The sequence below is a fragment of the Lytechinus variegatus genome, chromosome 7, assembly GCF_018143015.1.
Source record: "Lytechinus variegatus isolate NC3 chromosome 7, Lvar_3.0, whole genome shotgun sequence".
NCBI lineage: Eukaryota > Metazoa > Echinodermata > Echinoidea > Temnopleuroida > Toxopneustidae > Lytechinus > Lytechinus variegatus.
This window is the reverse complement of record NC_054746.1, coordinates 31,024,040-31,042,374: the sequence shown is the minus strand read 5'-3', so window position 1 is coordinate 31,042,374 and position 18,335 is coordinate 31,024,040. Positions and strand designations below refer to the sequence as shown.

At 33.3% G+C, this 18,335-nt stretch overlaps 1 protein-coding gene across 5 annotated transcripts in view; it reads right to left on the bottom strand.

Moving 5' to 3' along the window:
* LOC121418996 (5'-3' exoribonuclease 2-like) overlaps window positions 1-18,335 on the bottom strand; it is a 67,467-nt gene that overhangs the window by 34,907 nt on the left and 14,225 nt on the right. Inside the window, exons 17-31 of one of the 5 annotated variants that reach the window (XM_041613249.1) lie at window positions 17,359-17,451; window positions 16,383-16,492; window positions 15,791-15,875; window positions 15,015-15,173; window positions 13,460-13,549; window positions 12,982-13,054; window positions 12,455-12,538; window positions 11,798-11,898; window positions 11,051-11,139; window positions 10,345-10,401; window positions 9,797-9,865; window positions 8,996-9,214; window positions 8,007-8,039; window positions 4,840-5,082; window positions 2,296-2,423 (exon numbers count right to left, since the gene is read on the bottom strand). In XM_041613249.1, coding sequence (XP_041469183.1) covers window positions 2,296-2,423; window positions 4,840-5,082; window positions 8,007-8,039; window positions 8,996-9,214; window positions 9,797-9,865; window positions 10,345-10,401; window positions 11,051-11,139; window positions 11,798-11,898; window positions 12,455-12,538; window positions 12,982-13,054; window positions 13,460-13,549; window positions 15,015-15,173; window positions 15,791-15,875; window positions 16,383-16,492; window positions 17,359-17,451 — 1,633 coding nt within the window. The remainder of the gene's footprint in view (window positions 1-2,295; window positions 2,424-4,839; window positions 5,083-8,006; window positions 8,040-8,995; window positions 9,215-9,796; window positions 9,866-10,344; window positions 10,402-11,050; window positions 11,140-11,797; window positions 11,899-12,454; window positions 12,539-12,981; window positions 13,055-13,459; window positions 13,550-15,014; window positions 15,174-15,790; window positions 15,876-16,382; window positions 16,493-17,358; window positions 17,452-18,335) is intronic. The other 4 variants (XM_041613250.1, XM_041613252.1, XM_041613251.1 and 1 more) reach the window with 4 other exon arrangements.

Genomic DNA, 18,335 nt, shown 5'->3' with positions numbered 1-18,335 from the left:
AACATTTTAGTTGGGTATTAGGTCATATGGAACAATCCAAAATCCCCCTTTAAAAAAAAACTGCACTGCAAAAAACAAACAAACAATATCAATATAACACTGAAACAAGTGCAAAAATCAAAGCCATGGACAAATCAAATTCTTACAAAGTTTTTAAGATTTAGGACATTGTAAGAATACCTATTCAGCTTTTGGCATTACATAGACTTGCAAAACTTCTAGAAAACCTCAAGTTGAATTTAATATCTAAACAAAAGTTGAGGCTCAAATGCACAAAAGACCAAATTCACAATGGTGCCCACCGTGCCCTCCTGGACCATGTCACATCTACAAGTATAGTAATTTTACCATCCAGTGTGTTGAATCATTTGGTAGAGTGTTCGACTCACAACCAGGAGGTCGTGAGTTCAAGCTCAGGCTGTGTCAGATCAAAAGATGGAGTTGCTGCTACCATGTTAAGTGTTCAACAATTCAAGGGATAGAGCTACATCGATCTGGCACTGCACAGTGACTGCCGAGCCAACGATCAATTTGGCAAATAGAATTTTCTGAGTTTGATCTATTTCAGATTTCATTTCAAACAATAAAATATGGATTGTCATAGATTTTCATTTTCATCCAATGATAAGTTGCATGTATCCTTGATTTTAATCATCATAGTAGTAGCCATTGAAAGGTAAAGTTACCATAATACTAATACTTATGTGCAAATGCCATCCTGGATTAAAGCCAATACTATTAGTGTTTTGGTTTGGGGCACTGTGCCATCTCCAAACTTTTTGCCAGATAGTGTCAGAAAATGGTAAATGCAACATTTCTCAGCTGATACCATTAGATGATAAGTGACAGGGCCTTAGAGGCCACAATCAACCCAACATCTAATTTATTAGTTTACTTTTATTTTGTATGTGATTTTTTGTGTTTTAAAAATTTCTTTTTTGTTGTATGTAACATATAAAAATATCAGCAACATCATTTTTTATTTCATGCTGTGACAACAAAATAATTTTACTATGAAGTTGGGTTTGAGACACATATATTTGATTTGTAAATAATATTTTGCACACATTTGGTCAAGTGCAGAATGTGCAAGTACAAACTGTTAGTTAAAGGGGAATGAAACCTTTGGAAAAAGTGGGCTTGAGTGTACAGATAAAAATCAAATAAGATCAAAGAAAGTTTGAGAAAAATTGGACAAACAATGAGAAAGTTATGATTATTTGAACTTCAGGTAATTATTGTAATGTAGATCCTCCTGTTGGCAATGGGAAAAGGATGTGTGATGTCACAGGTGAACAACTTTCCCTTTGATGGACTACAAAATACCCCGAAGTGTCTCCTTTTGCTCTTCTAATGGTGATGCAAACTCTTTATCCATAATGTATTCTTTGAAAATCTGTATTACATGCCCTCCTAAAAAACAATACATGATCTACTGATAGCTGTGATAAAAGAGGCAGTTTAAGTGAAATATCTACAAAAGTAATGGGAAAGTTGTTCACATGTGACATCACACATCCTTTTCCCATTGCCAACAGGAGGATCTACATTACAATAATTACCTGAAGTTCAAATAATCATAACTTTCTTATTATTTATTCAATTTTTCTCAAACTTTTGTTGATCTGTTTCTTTGATTTTTCTGTTTTCACACAAGCTACATGTATCTTGTTCCAAAGGTTTAATTTTTCTTTAATTAAAAAAAAAACTTAACCATCAATCTCCAACATACTCCTAGATATCAGCAATACAAATGTAAAACAAAACGATACCACAATAGCCCCATACCATATTTCATAGATCTCCTGAATAAAGCCATGCCCAATCAATAAACTCATTACTCCTTTGAAATACCATAAACATGCCTACTTCCAATTTCAATTTTTGATGAATGAGGAAAGCTCACCTTCATTTCATATCCATATATTTTTAATGATCTTTTACAACTTACTTATTTTGTTTTTATTGTTCCTTTTTATTTTACCACTTCATTATCTTATGTATACTTATTTCATTCCCTATTTCAGTCTTGCCTCTTACATACATTTTTCCTATCTCAATATTTACAAATGTCACTGCTTTTAATGTTTGAATTATGTATTAATTATTGTACTTCAGCAGTTTGGCTGCGACTCATGTTTTTTAATAAATCTTGAATTTAATTGAATTGAACCACATGACCAGGCATCGCAAATTCAGTTCCAAAAATTGTGTTAAGACTTTTTTTAAATGCTGTATTGCACAATATTTTGAAAGGGGGATAAATATTAAGAGTGACTTATGATTGAATCTTACCTTGCCCACCATATCCTTGCCTCTGATTGTATCCTCCATAACCTCCTCCTCCTCCTCCTGATTGCTGCATTAGGGGTGGGGCACCCAAGAGAGACTGATCATTCCTTCCTTGGTTTGAACCATGGTGTCTGCAAAAGTGACGATTAAAATTGAATTTTAGAAAAACAAACATCATAGTTCGTTTAAACAACTATAAATATATATTTTTGATAGAGTCAATAAAATAAAAAATATATATATATACATATAATATATACAATTTATACAATGAATATTTTCAATTTTCTTTAAATGTCAACACATCATTAGCATGAAATACGGTACACGTATATAATCAAACACCACATGAAAGAATAAATCTGTAGGTTCAAGACAAAAAACACATGAAATCTAGTATGAGAACATTTTAATGTATTATTGAAATGATTATCTGATTGGAGACCCTGGATCCACATATGCTGTGTGCACCATATTTACTGTGACAGAGCAAGTATATCATTTACCTGTGCAACATGAACAAGCTTTTAAATATGAAATTAAATAAGTTTAAACTATGGCTTTGCTAAAATGCAAGGGCTTTTTATTGAAGAATGTTAGAATAAATCATTTTATCTGGATATTTGGTGAAAATAAAGTATTAAAAATGATGCAAAAGCAACTGTTTATCTTGAATGTTTACTGAAAAGTAGACACATTATTCCAATTGGATATTTGTTGAAAATGAAGTATGTCTAAGTGGTACTGATGTTCATCTGGACGTTTGTTGCAAATGTTCTGTGGCAAATCCTTATCTTGACTGTTTACTGAAGAATAGACATTTTCATGATTATAAACTGGATGTTTGTTGCAAATTAAGTAAGTAAAATTTAGGACTATGACACTTCTTTATCTTCACTGTTTATGGGAGAAAGGATACATAAATTAAATCATCTGGATATTTGGTGCAAATGAAGGTGATAACATCTGTACTGGAGGCTGGTGCACATCCATTTCTTTATTATTAATTGAAGACACATTAATAATTTCACACAGACAAGAAAAATGAGTGAGGGAAAAAATGGTAAGAAGTGCTGGGCAGATATTTCTGTTGTACAGTTGATTATCTCTCCTCATCTGTAAACTGAAAACTGACAAAAATGACCAAAGACTTCTTTGCACTGTTCTTTTCAGTGTTTAGTACTTCCAACGGTAATGCTTAAGGATACTCCTAAGATGGACAAATACATCAGTCAAATCTTAATCAATACACATATACAATTATACACTGAGCATCACAGCAGGAAAACTATGACCCATTTCGGTCAAAATGCAAGTGAATAGATGGAAAAAACAAAACAGATATACATGAATTACTGCTTAATTGCATGATGATTTCATGCCTCTGAAAAATATTTGTATGGGGACTCGGTGAATGGATGCTAATGACAACACTATCTGAAAAGAAAAAGACAAAATAAATGCGGAAAATTCTCATATAATTGCAGGAACAGCACAATTCTCTGGAAATCGACCTCACTGACCAAGAGTTTGGCTAAAGTATTCCAAAATTAGTAAATAAAAATATTTGTTAATCCTAACATGTACAGATGAATTCTGACCATGAGATTGATATCGCAGAACAAACTTTTTCAAGTTGACTGTAAAATAGTAATAATTACAAAGAATTAGTTTAGGATGCAAGTCTTTGGAATCACCAAAATCATCAGATATTAACTGAATATGCACTGGACAGATATACATGTCATATATGGGACTACACTCAAACTTTCAGCCCATGCATTTCAGCTGTTTTGGGGGTCAACTTTTGAATGTTAGGGCATCTGAAGGGCAATCCTTAGTCGAGGATCTTATTATCATAATATTCTCCTTAAATTGCATGAATCCTGAAAAGAACTTGAAAACTCAAATTTATTGTTTCCACAAAAGGAGTTTCGTTTTAAATTTCTAAAATATGTTTGTCTTCTCCATTCAGTACTCTCACTGACCTTACCATAATCTGCAACTAACTGGATAAAATAGCCCCATGTTAGAATACAGACATTCTGTCTTACTGTAATTAAGTGTGTACACTACGTTACTGTTTCAATCTGTCTGTATGTGTATGCAAATATTTTCACAAACATACATACATCTATCCTAAAATAAACAAGGCTATTTAATACATAACAAGCATTTTGTCAAAACAACAACTATCAGTAATGCATATCATTTATTATTGAAAAGACAGAAAAATATGAACTCCCTCATTAAAATACTTTTCTAACCAAATAATGGCAAAACTGCATCTCAGTATTTTTTTTTTTCTGGAATAGCACATGACAGGAAAAGTATCAACACAATTTTCCTACCAAGTTCAATCCCCCTATCCAACTTAACCAACTCTTATAATACCCCAAACTTCTTTGACCACCCCCCTCTTTTTTCTCTATTCATCTCCTTCTCCAACCCTGATTACAAGACCTCACCATACACCCAGACGATGTCCCCTTAATACCTACTATTCTCACTTCTCCAAACCCAACCCCTTACCATACCCCAGACTACCTTGAAAGACTTGCTTGGGGCTGGCTAAGGCATGCTGGCATGGCATGATTGCTAGGGAGGTAGAGGGACTGACTGGAACAAGGCGGGGCACCTTGCTGGAACAGGGGGAGGGACTTGTATTGGTCCACAGGTGCAGCTTGGGGTGCAATAGAGGGGTGCGGGGCTGCACCCTCTTTTACAAGCTGTTGTTTCCATTGGTTGAAGAGCTGGGTTGCACCGAAATATTCCTGGACATCTCGGTCCCTGGAATGAAGGAATGAGGTTTCAGGAAAGACATAGGGGAAGGAGAGAATACATATATGTACATAGTAAAAATACACCTAAAGGATTAATGATCGATCAATTGCAAACTATATATTTATAAGACTTTATTTTAAGGCAGACATTTTATATTCATTTTGATTAGTGAAAAAAAAAATATAGTATGTTTTGCAACAGGGACAGATTCCAGTCCCTAAATTTTCTTGCTTTATACATGCTGTATCTATTACTGTGAGCATACTGAAAATAAATGACTGCTCTGGAAATATATCAATATAAAACAAATTTTATTATTCAATATTCTTAATCATTGTATCATGTCACTGTTGTTATGCTTAAATATATTTTAGCAATCAAACTAATTAGCTTCCAAAAATTGCTGGGATATACATTACCACTGTGCTAAAATACAATATGGATTGAATGCTGCATTATTTATAAACCATAGAAAGGTTATATTCCCAAGATAGAAAAAACAAAATTTTGAAGTATATATCACTTCAAATACACCTAACAAAAAATACAGACCTACAATGAAGAATTATATAAAACAAAAAAACATCAGCACAGTGTTATGACGATGATGAAGATAATGATGGTGGTGGTAAAAGAAATGTACATGCAAGCTAATATACGTTTCTTTGAATGTATAAAAAATGAGAAAATACATGAAATCTTGTAACAAAACAAGAAACATATATATTATATGTGTAAATGTTAGAATAATGAAAAACATTTTACAAACAATGTACAATATCTGAAACAAATTCATGTAAAAGATGAAATAACCTGAAATATAAAAGGAAAACATGAATATTGAACACCAAAAACATGATGCAATGCTATGAATACAACTCACAAAAATGATGATCAGTAAAAACACAAAGCGGTGAATAAACACACAAAAAAAATCATTTAAGAATTGAAAAAATAATGTTCTGCTGTAATTACATCTGAAATAGAAAAGTGAAAAATTGTATCATGTATCAAATGAATAACAAGAGGCAAATGCCATCTCAAATACACAGAATATTCAAGTATTTGCAACTGGCATTTCAATAGAATTTGAATTGTAATTAGAATGAAGACATTTCACAGAATAGTAATTTATGAACTTGCAAATCACACAACATGGAAAACAAGAGAATGAACATACATGTAACAAGCACATACATGCATCTTTGAACATATCTAAAAAAATAAAAAACATTAAAAAACTCATAACTCACAAAAAACTCATAGAAATTTTTGACATATTAATGAATACCAGGTACAAGTAATCTAAAGAATTCATACTGTACATGTAAGTATGTAATTCCTTCATTAAAAAAAGTTTTAATGACAATGATATAAAAGTCACGATTTTACTTTATCAATTAAAAAGTAACATAAATAAAATGTAACATCCTAAAGGCAGTTTCACAAAGATGTTCTTGAGTTTAACACAACCTTATGATTGACTGGATAATGGTAAGGATATTATTTTTCTTGATTGCATAAGCCGATATTCAAATGTGCAGATATTCATGAACATATCCATTGTAAAACACATTTTCAAGTCAAAGTATATTTTCTGCCCTTATATAAACAAAATTATATTAAATACATTCAGTTTGCTAATATTTGGTGGAAAAACATGAACTTCCATTTTGAAACTTCACATTCCCTTTTGCTGAGAAAGTCATGAGCTTTACAGAAAGTTTTGAGAAAAACACTAGTCTGTAAAATAAAACTTAGTCAAAAAGATCATCAAAGTATCAGAAATTTTGTAAAAATTAAGCATATCTTGGGGAAATCAGTTATTATATTACTTGAAACAAAATGTATCGAATGTCAAAACAATTTTTCAAATGTCAAAGCAATTTCCAAGAGATTACTCAACAACAGCTCAAGGATTTCATTATTATTTGCACTTCAAGGGATTTTGTAAACAAGTAAAGATGAGACTGAAGATTTAATTTTGATGTCTGTGTTTAAAAAAGGATGCCAAGGAATGATTCATTGATCCCGTCACATACTGCTATTAAATGATACTATCTGATACTATCTGAGAAAACAATGCATATATTTATTTCAAATTTTTAAATCGTTCATGAAATGGTTTATAGATGCATATCCAAGTTGACAGGCATTCTTATCAACTCGAATCTCGGACATGTTGAAATGGAATTGGCAGCGGTCTAACACGTCCTGATAAAATTGCTAGACAGAGGCATTCATTACCATGAGATGGTAGCATGTATGTGACAGAGCCTTGAACTGTCAGAGATGTACAGATTTTGAAATGTGGAAGTTATAAAGATATCGATGATTTCATACAGGTACCATCATTTAGTTCATTGACACCCTTGATCAATCATTTGATACTGTAAGGAATTACTTCTATGTATACCTAGATATATGACAATTTAATAATATCTCAAGAGGTTAATCAAGTAAGGATATAAATTCAATCAGCCTACATCTTTTTCCTAGTATAAAAAACACTAACAATCAAATTATGTTTCAATGAAAAGGAGTATGATTTACTTGAAACTGGAAGCACATACATGAATGCAGGGAAATTTTCGAGCACTCAAAAAAAAAATCATTTTTTATTTTCTGGGATTAATCTTTACAACTTATTGCCTAAATTGGCAACAATTCATAAGCTTTTACATCTAAAAGAATGGGAATTTTCCAGGGCTCCTTTTTTAGTTTCATAGGCTCTTTTGAGCATTTCAAGGGGAAAATTACCCCAAGCCAACATACATTTTCCCCCTCTTTTCAAGTTTACCTACTACACTCCATTAAAAGGGAATATGTCAAAAAATGAGAAAACTCATGAGGTTAGTACAAAATGAAAAGATGTTTGAATGATCCACTTTGAAAAATAGAAAGAACAGTTACATCAGTTAAAAGGTTACCTTGCTGGAAAATAACCAGTGTCAAAGCCATGCCTTGGGGATAATGAGAGGGGGGAAGAAAGGCATGCAAAACAATAAGTTCTAGTACATCATGCAGATGTAGTAGGCAAGCAAATTAGAATGCTGAATCAATGGATTCCATCACATTTACTCCAGTGAAAATTGCTCCAGCAGAAAATCTCCAGGGCCCTGTTGCACAAAAGATATTATGGCAACTGTGCTCTTTAATGGTAACTGCCATAGAATCATTGATATCCAATATCTGTTTAATATTGTTACCATGGGAGTTACTGACTGGATTGTTACCACAATAGTAACTTTTATGAAATGAGGGGCGGGGGTGGATTAAGCTAAACACAAAACCATACCTCACACTGAACATCAGCCATAATCTTTCCCAGAGTACAATTATGAATAGAACCCTATACAACCATAAGCCTATGCCTTCTCCAGAGAAAGTATAGAACAATTTTCATTAGAGCAAATGTGGGGTTGCTGAATTATGATATTACATGCAATATAATGGGTACATGCAATACTTCATGGCTATGAAATATTTTATATTTTAGAACATCAATACCCAATGTCATGGACATGAAGTGCTGCAGCCAATTCTCAGTAGCACAATGTGTCAGAAAAGAATATTGGCACTATGGTTTGTTTCAAAACAAATTTCTATGCCGTTTTTTCAAAGAATTCCAATGACTGAAAGTCAATCTCACCCTGAGATCAATTGAACTCTGATCATAAAGTGCATGTAAACAAGAGATACTCATATAAATCTCAATATATGAGATAGCTATGAGTTTGAGAAACCAAGAATAAGAAGGGCTTTAAGGTGTTGCTGCATTGAAACTTGTATTTAATGCAGGTCAAAGAATCGAATATGTGTGTCTGAAATGCATGCTTGAGATTCTGATTGGTTAGGTAACAAGTTGCACATCATTTTTAAAGTAGTGATTGATTTTAACTTTTTCTGAAAGTCTTACCTAATCATCCTCTGAGCAGCACTGGTATCCAATCCATCTCTGTATCCACTATTCCTCTGGAATCCAAGCTGAGGTCTGTATCCATCCCTTCCGCCACCACCACCACGACCACCATAGCCCAGGCCTCCTCTACCACCGTACCCCCGTCCACCGCCACGCCCACCTCGGTACCCGTTGGCATTCATGAAATCCTCGGGCTTCAGCACCTTGTCTGGCACCCTGTGAAGTTATTCAAAAACATATAGCATGGTAAACTCAAATGCTACGCTACAATTTACATGTACATGTATTCCAAACTAAAGAATTTCAATCATCATTATTCTCAAATACTGGGTCTTATTGTCTTCATTTGATATTCATGGCAATGATTATTAAATTATAATTCATACTTCTCAAAAGGGTGAATGAATTAGCTCCAGTTTAGCACCATGTCTTGTCCTGTATACCATTAACCCACATGTCAATTTCTATTTTCCATACATAATCAAATTATAAAGTCGATGAATGACAAATAATAAATCCCATTATTTCATTCATTGAGCCAATACATAAAATGAACTTATTACAGAATAATTCATTCTAAGCTGGTTGGCAAATACAAATAATCACATATTACATGAGATTGACTGATTTCAAACTTCAAAGTACTACAATGAACACAATTTGGAGATAAATTTCAAATTCCTTACACATTACATGAATATCATCTTACATTTGAAATAAAATGAGAATAAATATATACATGTATATAAGCTAATATATAGAGCATCTGAAAATGCAAATCTGCATGAAGTTACTCACTTGGCTCCGGGTAACCTCTTAGCCTCAAATATGAAACCTTGCGGGTAGGTAGGGTCACGGAATGTCACTCTGGTGAAGAAATAGTGAGATTTTATTGGACGATAATAGTAACAGTATCAAACATAGCCCAGATAGAGAAGTATTTACTTTATTAGCCCATGTATGAATATTTGATATTTAGTAGGAGCACATTTGTACAGGCTCAGTCAACAAAACCATGTGCTGAATTTCTTCTGCAATATGAAGATTCTTGAAACGAAAGTAATCACTAGATTGGCCTTTTCTAAGGGAAATCTATGAAACTATTTTAGTTTAGAATTTAGATATTTTATAGCATGTTTTGCATATAAAACTTACCTGACAAAATAATCCAAGAAGAAAATTTAAGTTTGGAATGACTCGGTTTGTCTTCACTGTTGATACAGTGCATCATATTTTTTTTATATAGTCTTAAGTGCCATGAGCTTCATATCTGGTGCTCTTGAAAAGTTAACCATTATCATCTCCTTCCTTTTTATTAAATTTCAAAATACTGTTATGATACATACCCTAAAACATAGCTCTCTGGAATGTCTCTCAGTTGAGGAACAGGTGACCGATGAAGTCTGCCAAAGGTGAGATTCAATAAGAAAAGGGATGAAAGAGGTAAAGAGGTGACAGAGGAAAGGAAAATTTCCAAGAGAAAAGATCATGAATTATTAGCTTGGACTTATGCAGGAGTATAAGCAATTGAATGAAGGTTTTACAAATGTCCAAAGACTATAATGTTAGGATTTTATTAGAATTCGATTTTGTGATGTCACATACGTTTTGATATTCAAGAAATAATGCATCAAATTATATTGTGAATGCAAAAAAAACATCTAATCTCAAGTTTCAAAGAAAATGACATTTTATGGTATCTACATCACAAGCATATGGGAGTGCTTGCCGCATTTGACATCACAAAAAGATAACTAAAAAATCTTTACTATGTTACTCCTTGATGGATTCTCACTCATCTCTCATCTACATGTTGCTATCATTTTCTGCTTTTACAAACACCTATATGATGTTGAAGTCATCTCTGTTAAGTTTTTGAGATACAAGTCTTTATCGACCAAGGGCCCTGTTTTACAAATACGATAGACTCAAATCAAAATCAAATTGTGACTGAGAATTTGAAATCAATAGAAATTTGATTTTCGCAACTCTTTGCAATGCATACTTTGATACCATACAATAAATCAAAGAGAAGTAAATGATTCTACTCACTTTCCAGGCATGGTTACAAATTCATCCTTTCCAATCTTTCCTCTCACACCATTGGCAAGTGAAGGGCAAATATCAGTGTCTGGTTCAGCCTGCATGGAAAGAAAACAAAATTCAACTCCTGCTGGATTTCTGAATAATCTTACAGAAATGTGACAAAATCAAGTACAAACCAGGGGACCGTTTCATCAACATTTTCGTCTGACAGGTCAGGTCTGACAACTTTCCTCGATTATGATTGGCCGAGAGGCACTGTTGCTGAAGTAACTGTCGGATAAAACAGTACTTGTCGGATAAAACGTCTGACAAGTCCTTTCATGAAACGCTCCCCAGGAGTAATAAGGAGTGAGACTAATATGTAATTTAGGACTCTTCAGGTGATTTTTTTTTCTATTCATTTCAGTGTTAAATCATTGCCAATCTTGAATAAACAGACGCAAAATTGAACTGAATATACATTCATTATCCATGATCAGTTGAATATATTTTTCATTAAGTTTGATAACTTACTACACTGCCCTGATTTGATTTCTAATGTTTGATAATCATAATGAAATAAAATGTAAGAAGAACGTTGTTCAAAAACTACATCATGCCCTGATCAAAAAGTTATATGAATCTAATTCTAAGAACCCTCAATTTCAGCAAAAACATAGTTGGTGAGATAGAATGGCACTACAATAACACATTTGATAATGGTTTATAACCTTCTGTTTCTTAGCAAAAGAGATGTTCCCTTGTGTGTCTTACCTCTTTAAGACTATCTGTCTCATACAGCTCCCTGATGAAGTTATAGAGTGGGTGATGCTGACCCACAAACAATCGATCAGGACCATTGCTGTTTCTCTTCCCTGTAATCACACACAAAAAAAGGTTCATCATCATCTTCATCATCAATAATGCTCGTATCCACACATCTTGGTTTAGTTCTGCCTCTTTCTACAATTATTATTCTTATTTCCTATATATGATTAGAATCATAACACATATAGACAAATATACACCCAAAACCAACATCACAGACATTAACATCCACCACTAGCTACATCATCACAAGCATCTACACAACTATCACCCCCATCGCAGCCACCACCACCATTTCCCCCACCACTTCTACCATAATCTTCACCATCATCATCATCACCAACAACAATTGCAACAACATCATCATCTTCTTCATTATCATCGTCATCATCATCACCATCTAAATCATTGATTTCATCGTTGTCTACATCATCATCATCATCATCATCACCATCACCATCATCATCATCATCACCATCATCTTTGTTATCCCTACTACCACTATCACTTTCACCACAACCATCACTTTCATCATCTTCATTATCATATTCATTACAATTACAACCATCATTACAATCAAATCCTCTATATCAATATACTTACTCTCTATTGGTGTGAGGTTAGGATAGACCTCTGCAAGGGTCGTAAGGAGTCGATGCTCATCTACAAATGGCAGGAGTGCCACACCTATGAAATAAGAAGAAAATATTGGTATTCACATACATTCACAAAAACTTATGATGTATTTTAAGTTGAAACTCATCATTGCACCATTTAGCAAACAAAAGGTTTAATTGCAAATAATATACATAACTATGCAAACCCACTACTATATCTTAAAGTATTTAGTCGCAGAACATACATTATTATATTCTAAATCTAATATAATAATTTGCTTAAATGAGGTATAATTCAACCAAAGAAAATTTCTACTTGATTAAATTTATTAAAGATCTGCTATAGAGAAGGATACTTATCTAGGAGAAAAACCTCTGCTAAATGTTTCTTTGGTTAAGTTTCTAGTCTGGTGGTGCACATCAAATTTCAACCATAAGATAAAGTCTGGATATGCAACCAGAGAGAATGGAGTGGAAATCTCTTTGCTAATACCATATGAGCACATGCCGTACCTTGCCATGCATATTTCTTCCCATTGAGATCGATCTGGAAATCATCTGGATAGAAGTCAATGATTGGTGAGTCCTAGGATTTAAAGAATAAAATGGTTTGAAATATTGAAAGATGATCAATGCTAAACTTCATCAGCACATATTTGTACTTTTCATCAGTCACATGATAATATTCAGCTCAGAGACATACTCCAAACACAAAGAAATAAGGTTGAAACATGTCTAGGCATATCAAAATAAACAATTCATGAATATTAAACTATTGTTAAGTATCTAAAATCATATGAAAAAACAACTTAGATGGAAAATATACTTCACATCATTCAAAACTTAATTATTTAAAAAAAAAGAAAATTGTCATACTTTGTAAGAATTAAAGAGCTTAAAGGTTGGCAGTTCATGATATAATTTTCAAGTTGTGCATAAAAGAAAAAAACATCAGAAAAAGAATTATGATACCTGGGTTTTTGTAACTTACAATGTCCATCATTTTTCTCCTCCATGATTCTGGTAGGAAGTTACCACTGGCTGCAGGGAACACACTCATCAGCTGCTCTAATGGCTTGAACTGGTAATACAAACAAAATGTGACAATTGTTGGGTCAAAGGTCAGGTTTAGGGGTCATTAATAGAAGGCCAGTTTAGGATAAAGTTTGACTTTTATCATAATTTAATTAGTTTTAAGGTCGAATGTCTACATTTTCATCATCAACAGATGAAAACTTTTGTTGGCCACCAAATGCTTTATGCTTTATATACTAAATATAGTCACAAATTGAAGTGAAAACTCAACTAAATTGAACATACTTGAAGCTTGATTATTGTAAAATGCTCTTTTAAGCTAGTAGTATTCATGATAAGCAAATATTTCTGGTATACAGATATTCATGTAACTTTTCTGATCAATCTAAACTTTAAAAAGATATCATTCATTCCCAAAATTCTGGTGTTCTTTATAATGGCAGCAATAGTAATTTACAGAATTAGAAGATATACGTACAAAATTAACATTAATAGAAGGGTGCCACCTTAGATTGAATTCTGCTTGCATTCTCCACATTCAACTCACAATAACTTTTTATTAAAGAATTGTAATAAAAAAATGTGTAGCGGTATTGTCGAGAAAATAATCATCCTGCCAATTAGATTTTCAGAAATGTAAACCTGTATCAAAGTTATCATAGCTTAGAAGGGTACTTTATACTTCTCATATCTAATACTTTGTAACAAAGGTTCATTTTCTAAGACAGCTCACTGAAATGGTGGATTTACCGGCTTTCATCACACACTAGTACCAAAGTCATGTCTTGGTAACCATGAGCCTTGCAAAATTAGGATTGACATGAGGGTTTTGATAAAGAGGAAGCCAACAATGAACTGAACTCCTATTGAAATTTACCCAGGGTACTTCTGAATAGACTTATATTCTATTCATAGCACCCAGGATACTTCTGATTAGATTTCATGTCCATTCATACTTTGAGGTCCTTATTGTTGTATGGGAGTACGGAAAGGAATGAATAGATCTTATTGATTTTCTTCACAATAGATGAGTCATGAACAGCTTGTTAATGTACTAATCTAAAAATTGTGGAAAGCTGTTATGAAATGAAGTGAATTTTAAATATTTCTGTCTATACACATCATATAATTATACTGTGGTCTCCTAGTAGAGGCCAAGCCAGTTTATCAGAACATTTCTGACAGAGGTTTAAAAATCTTTCTTTTTTTCCAAATATCTCAATGTTAATGGCGTTGGTGAAAGCTTTGTAATGGACGATGGATATGCATACAATGTGATGCACACACTGTTATTCTACGTGTATACAACAAATCTAAATGTGTCCTGTGCACATGTAATGTGAATGAAATGTGACTTGAGTCAAAAGTTGGCAGCCCGCTGTATACATTATGCGAGTCAAAGCGGGTACAGAGTCAACAAAATCAAATCTGACGTGAAAATTCAGCTCATACAGTATCCCACAATGAGAATCTACAAAAAGTCAAATTTAAATTCCCACAAGAATACTCACAGGTTTTGTTCCTTTCTCAAAGTCATTAGGAAGGCTGCCGATATCAAGGAAATCTGAAGCAAAGGGAGCGTAGTGGTAAGGAAAATACCACTTCCATGATGCACATCCTTGATAGTAGTACCTCAGTACCCAGCATAGACCTTCAACATAGCATCGCACCTGATGGATCAAGATGTGTACATTAAACATGTCAACATTAAATATACAAATATTTGTTCTCCATAGATTAATAAGTCACTTTTACATTGATCTTTTATTATGACAATGGGAGCATTTGTTCAATTGAATTTTCACATACAATTCAGATCATTCAGATATGATCATTCACAAAAAATACATTACTGAATATACTGAAAGAAGAATTATTGGAATATATTAAAGCTATCAGACAATAAACATTGTTTGTAAAAGTATAAGGTCATGTACATGTAATTCTCTCTTTGACATAAACAGTTCATTCATGTTTCATTTCCTGAAGATGACCTCAAAATAGAATAAAGAAATTAATAAATAAATTGAACATGATTTTCAATTGGACCACTATACATGCTCTGACATGATTAGAAATTGTGACCAAATACTTGTTACTGTGGCACGTGGCACTTATGTTTTTAGAAGACACAGAGTTGGGTTAGGAATGTGAGGGTTTGGTTCAAAATAATGTGAGCATTGCAATTGGGATTAGTGTTAGGTAAGAGGTATTGTTTTAAAATACATCTTAGGAGATAAATGTCATGGAACCTTTATGATAATAATGGATATCATCAATTACTTACAACTTTTGCACGGAAATCATGGTCAGACGAGGGAACATCAAACTTGTTTTGATAGTAACGCTCCTTCCAGCCATCTTCCCATAACCTATAAACAAGAACAGCACAATTCATTGTTTCAAAATTGGGTATGTAGTATACAATGAAAAGAATCTCTTTAAGATGATCACTGTTTTGATTTGGTTACTTTGTACAATTTTGAGCTGCATGACCCTACATTCTATAAAGACCATTTACATAATCTAAAGATGTAACGCTGAAAACCATTGTCCTGTGAATTTGACTAAAACTGATTTTTTTTTTAAATACAATTTCATGAATGATAATATTCATTCAAAGATATCTTGATAGTATCTTTCATTATGATTTTTAGGCATCTTCCTGTCTCTTCTTTATATTTATTTGAATAAATTTTTCCAAATTATCAGTTTCAAATTATACTTCAAGTGATTCACTCAAAATAAGTTACACCCTTTTAATCATTACAATGTATGGATGATAGAGTTATCATTTCTGTGATGAGGATGAATTTTTTTCAGAATGATAAACCATGGTTTATCCTCTTTATTCCTGTTCACTCTTCCGATCTACCAACCTGACGGTATCATCCTTGTCTTCATCTTCTTCCTCAGCCTCATCATGACTTCTCTTTGTTCCTCTCTCTTCACCCCCTTTCAACGAAGCTCTTATCGCATCAGCTGCATTCTGAGAACAGCACACAATAATAATAAAACCCCAGGATTTACATTACCTTCCAAAACTAATAAAGTTAACTTATTTTGTATAAAATCTAGATAAAAGAGTGAACTCAGACTTCGTTGATCATTCTGCCATTCATATGTTGGCAGCATCAATGCAAATTTGCTCAAGTTAAAAGCTCAGTCAAAAAGTTTCAGCAAGAAATGATTATGTGAGGAATTCTTTACAATTAAGATCAATTATTGCATTGTAGATGATCATTGTTTTAGTTAGTTCATGTAAACTGAACCTTGTGAAATAATGAAATCTAAAGCTGAAAAGCGAGCATACTGAAGATTGCCGGCACAGATAAGCACATTTGAAAATGTGTATCATCACTTCTTGAAAAAAGACCCGTCATCCACAGGAATGCCATGCATTTTACGAATTTCCCAGTAATTACACATTTTAGTATATTCAATATATCTTTAAAAAGAAAAAGAAAAGCTGGAATTTACATTTGATATATGATTAGTATTTATACAAAACACTTTCATGGTCAATCCAGTAAAATGGATATAACTGTGCAATAAATCTTTAAAAAGAGAACCTTCATACATTTTACAACTACGAGGTACATGTGCACTTCCATCAATTTTGTTAGACAGAGACCATGTTATTGTACCCTTCTTTCAAAATACATGCATATCTAATAAAATACTAACTAATTGGCTTATAAAGCTCTTCCCGTAACTGTCTAACCTAAGTGATTGCTATTATGATTGAATAAGCATCTGAATCAGTGATTTGGATTTTAATTTCTTGACATCTGCCTTTGACAAGACTTACTAGGATTATGAATAACCAAATCAAACATTAGTGGAACCACATACCTTGTTAGCACTATCCCTTGATGTCATCCTGGCATCTCTACGCTGCTCCAAGATCTGCTTAGCTGTGCTTGATGATGGTCCACCAGTAATGGGCTTAAAGGAAGCAAGAATTGGATTTGAGAGCAAATAATACTAATAATTGTACAATCATTGCACAATTTTTATATGCATATACTCAACTGCACATTTCAATAATATCATTATTATCATTATTGCCCTGGCTATCAGTAGCCCTGTTGCCAACAAGCACTCTGGCATTCAAGGAATTTCTTTCTACCAGGTACCCATTCACCAAATTCATGTATCTATTGCGAAGGTAATCTGACAAACTTCAAACATTTTTTTTATCCACTCGAATTTTCAACATTATTCAACCAAGGTTCTAAGGGTTCACTGTTGATGTTGGCTCACATAATGCATATCCAGTTAACTCATTATCGATTCTCACAATATGCTATCAAATAAAAAATGGCATAGTTATTCTATATTACTGTAAAAGTGGAAATTTTCACAGATTTTGTGGCAAGATCGGCGAGCGCGATTTTTAAAAACACACAAATTTAAGAGCATCTATTTTTAATGCAAGCTTTAAACTGCAGTTTAATAGCATGTACCATATTGGCAAAGGGACTGCATAATTTCACCTACAGAGGGGACATTTAAGAAAGCACGCTTGGGCTCCAAAATTACTATGCATCGCGAGAAAATGCGATCATTTCTTTCTAACAGTTGCAGGTCGGCATTCAAATTATGATTTTGCTTGAAATATTAGTTGCCTTTGTTGTTTGATTGGTGAGTGTTTAGATCTGTTTAGCTTTTAAGAAGACGTCTTGTCAATTGCCCATTTTTGTTGATTGGTCCCAATCCCTTTGAATAGCCGTAATCCTCAGTCCTTACCCAGTGCTCGGCCATCCATACCAGGCCAGCAGCGCCTCCATTTTGCCTTCCCCGATGTCCGCCCCGCAAACCATGATTGG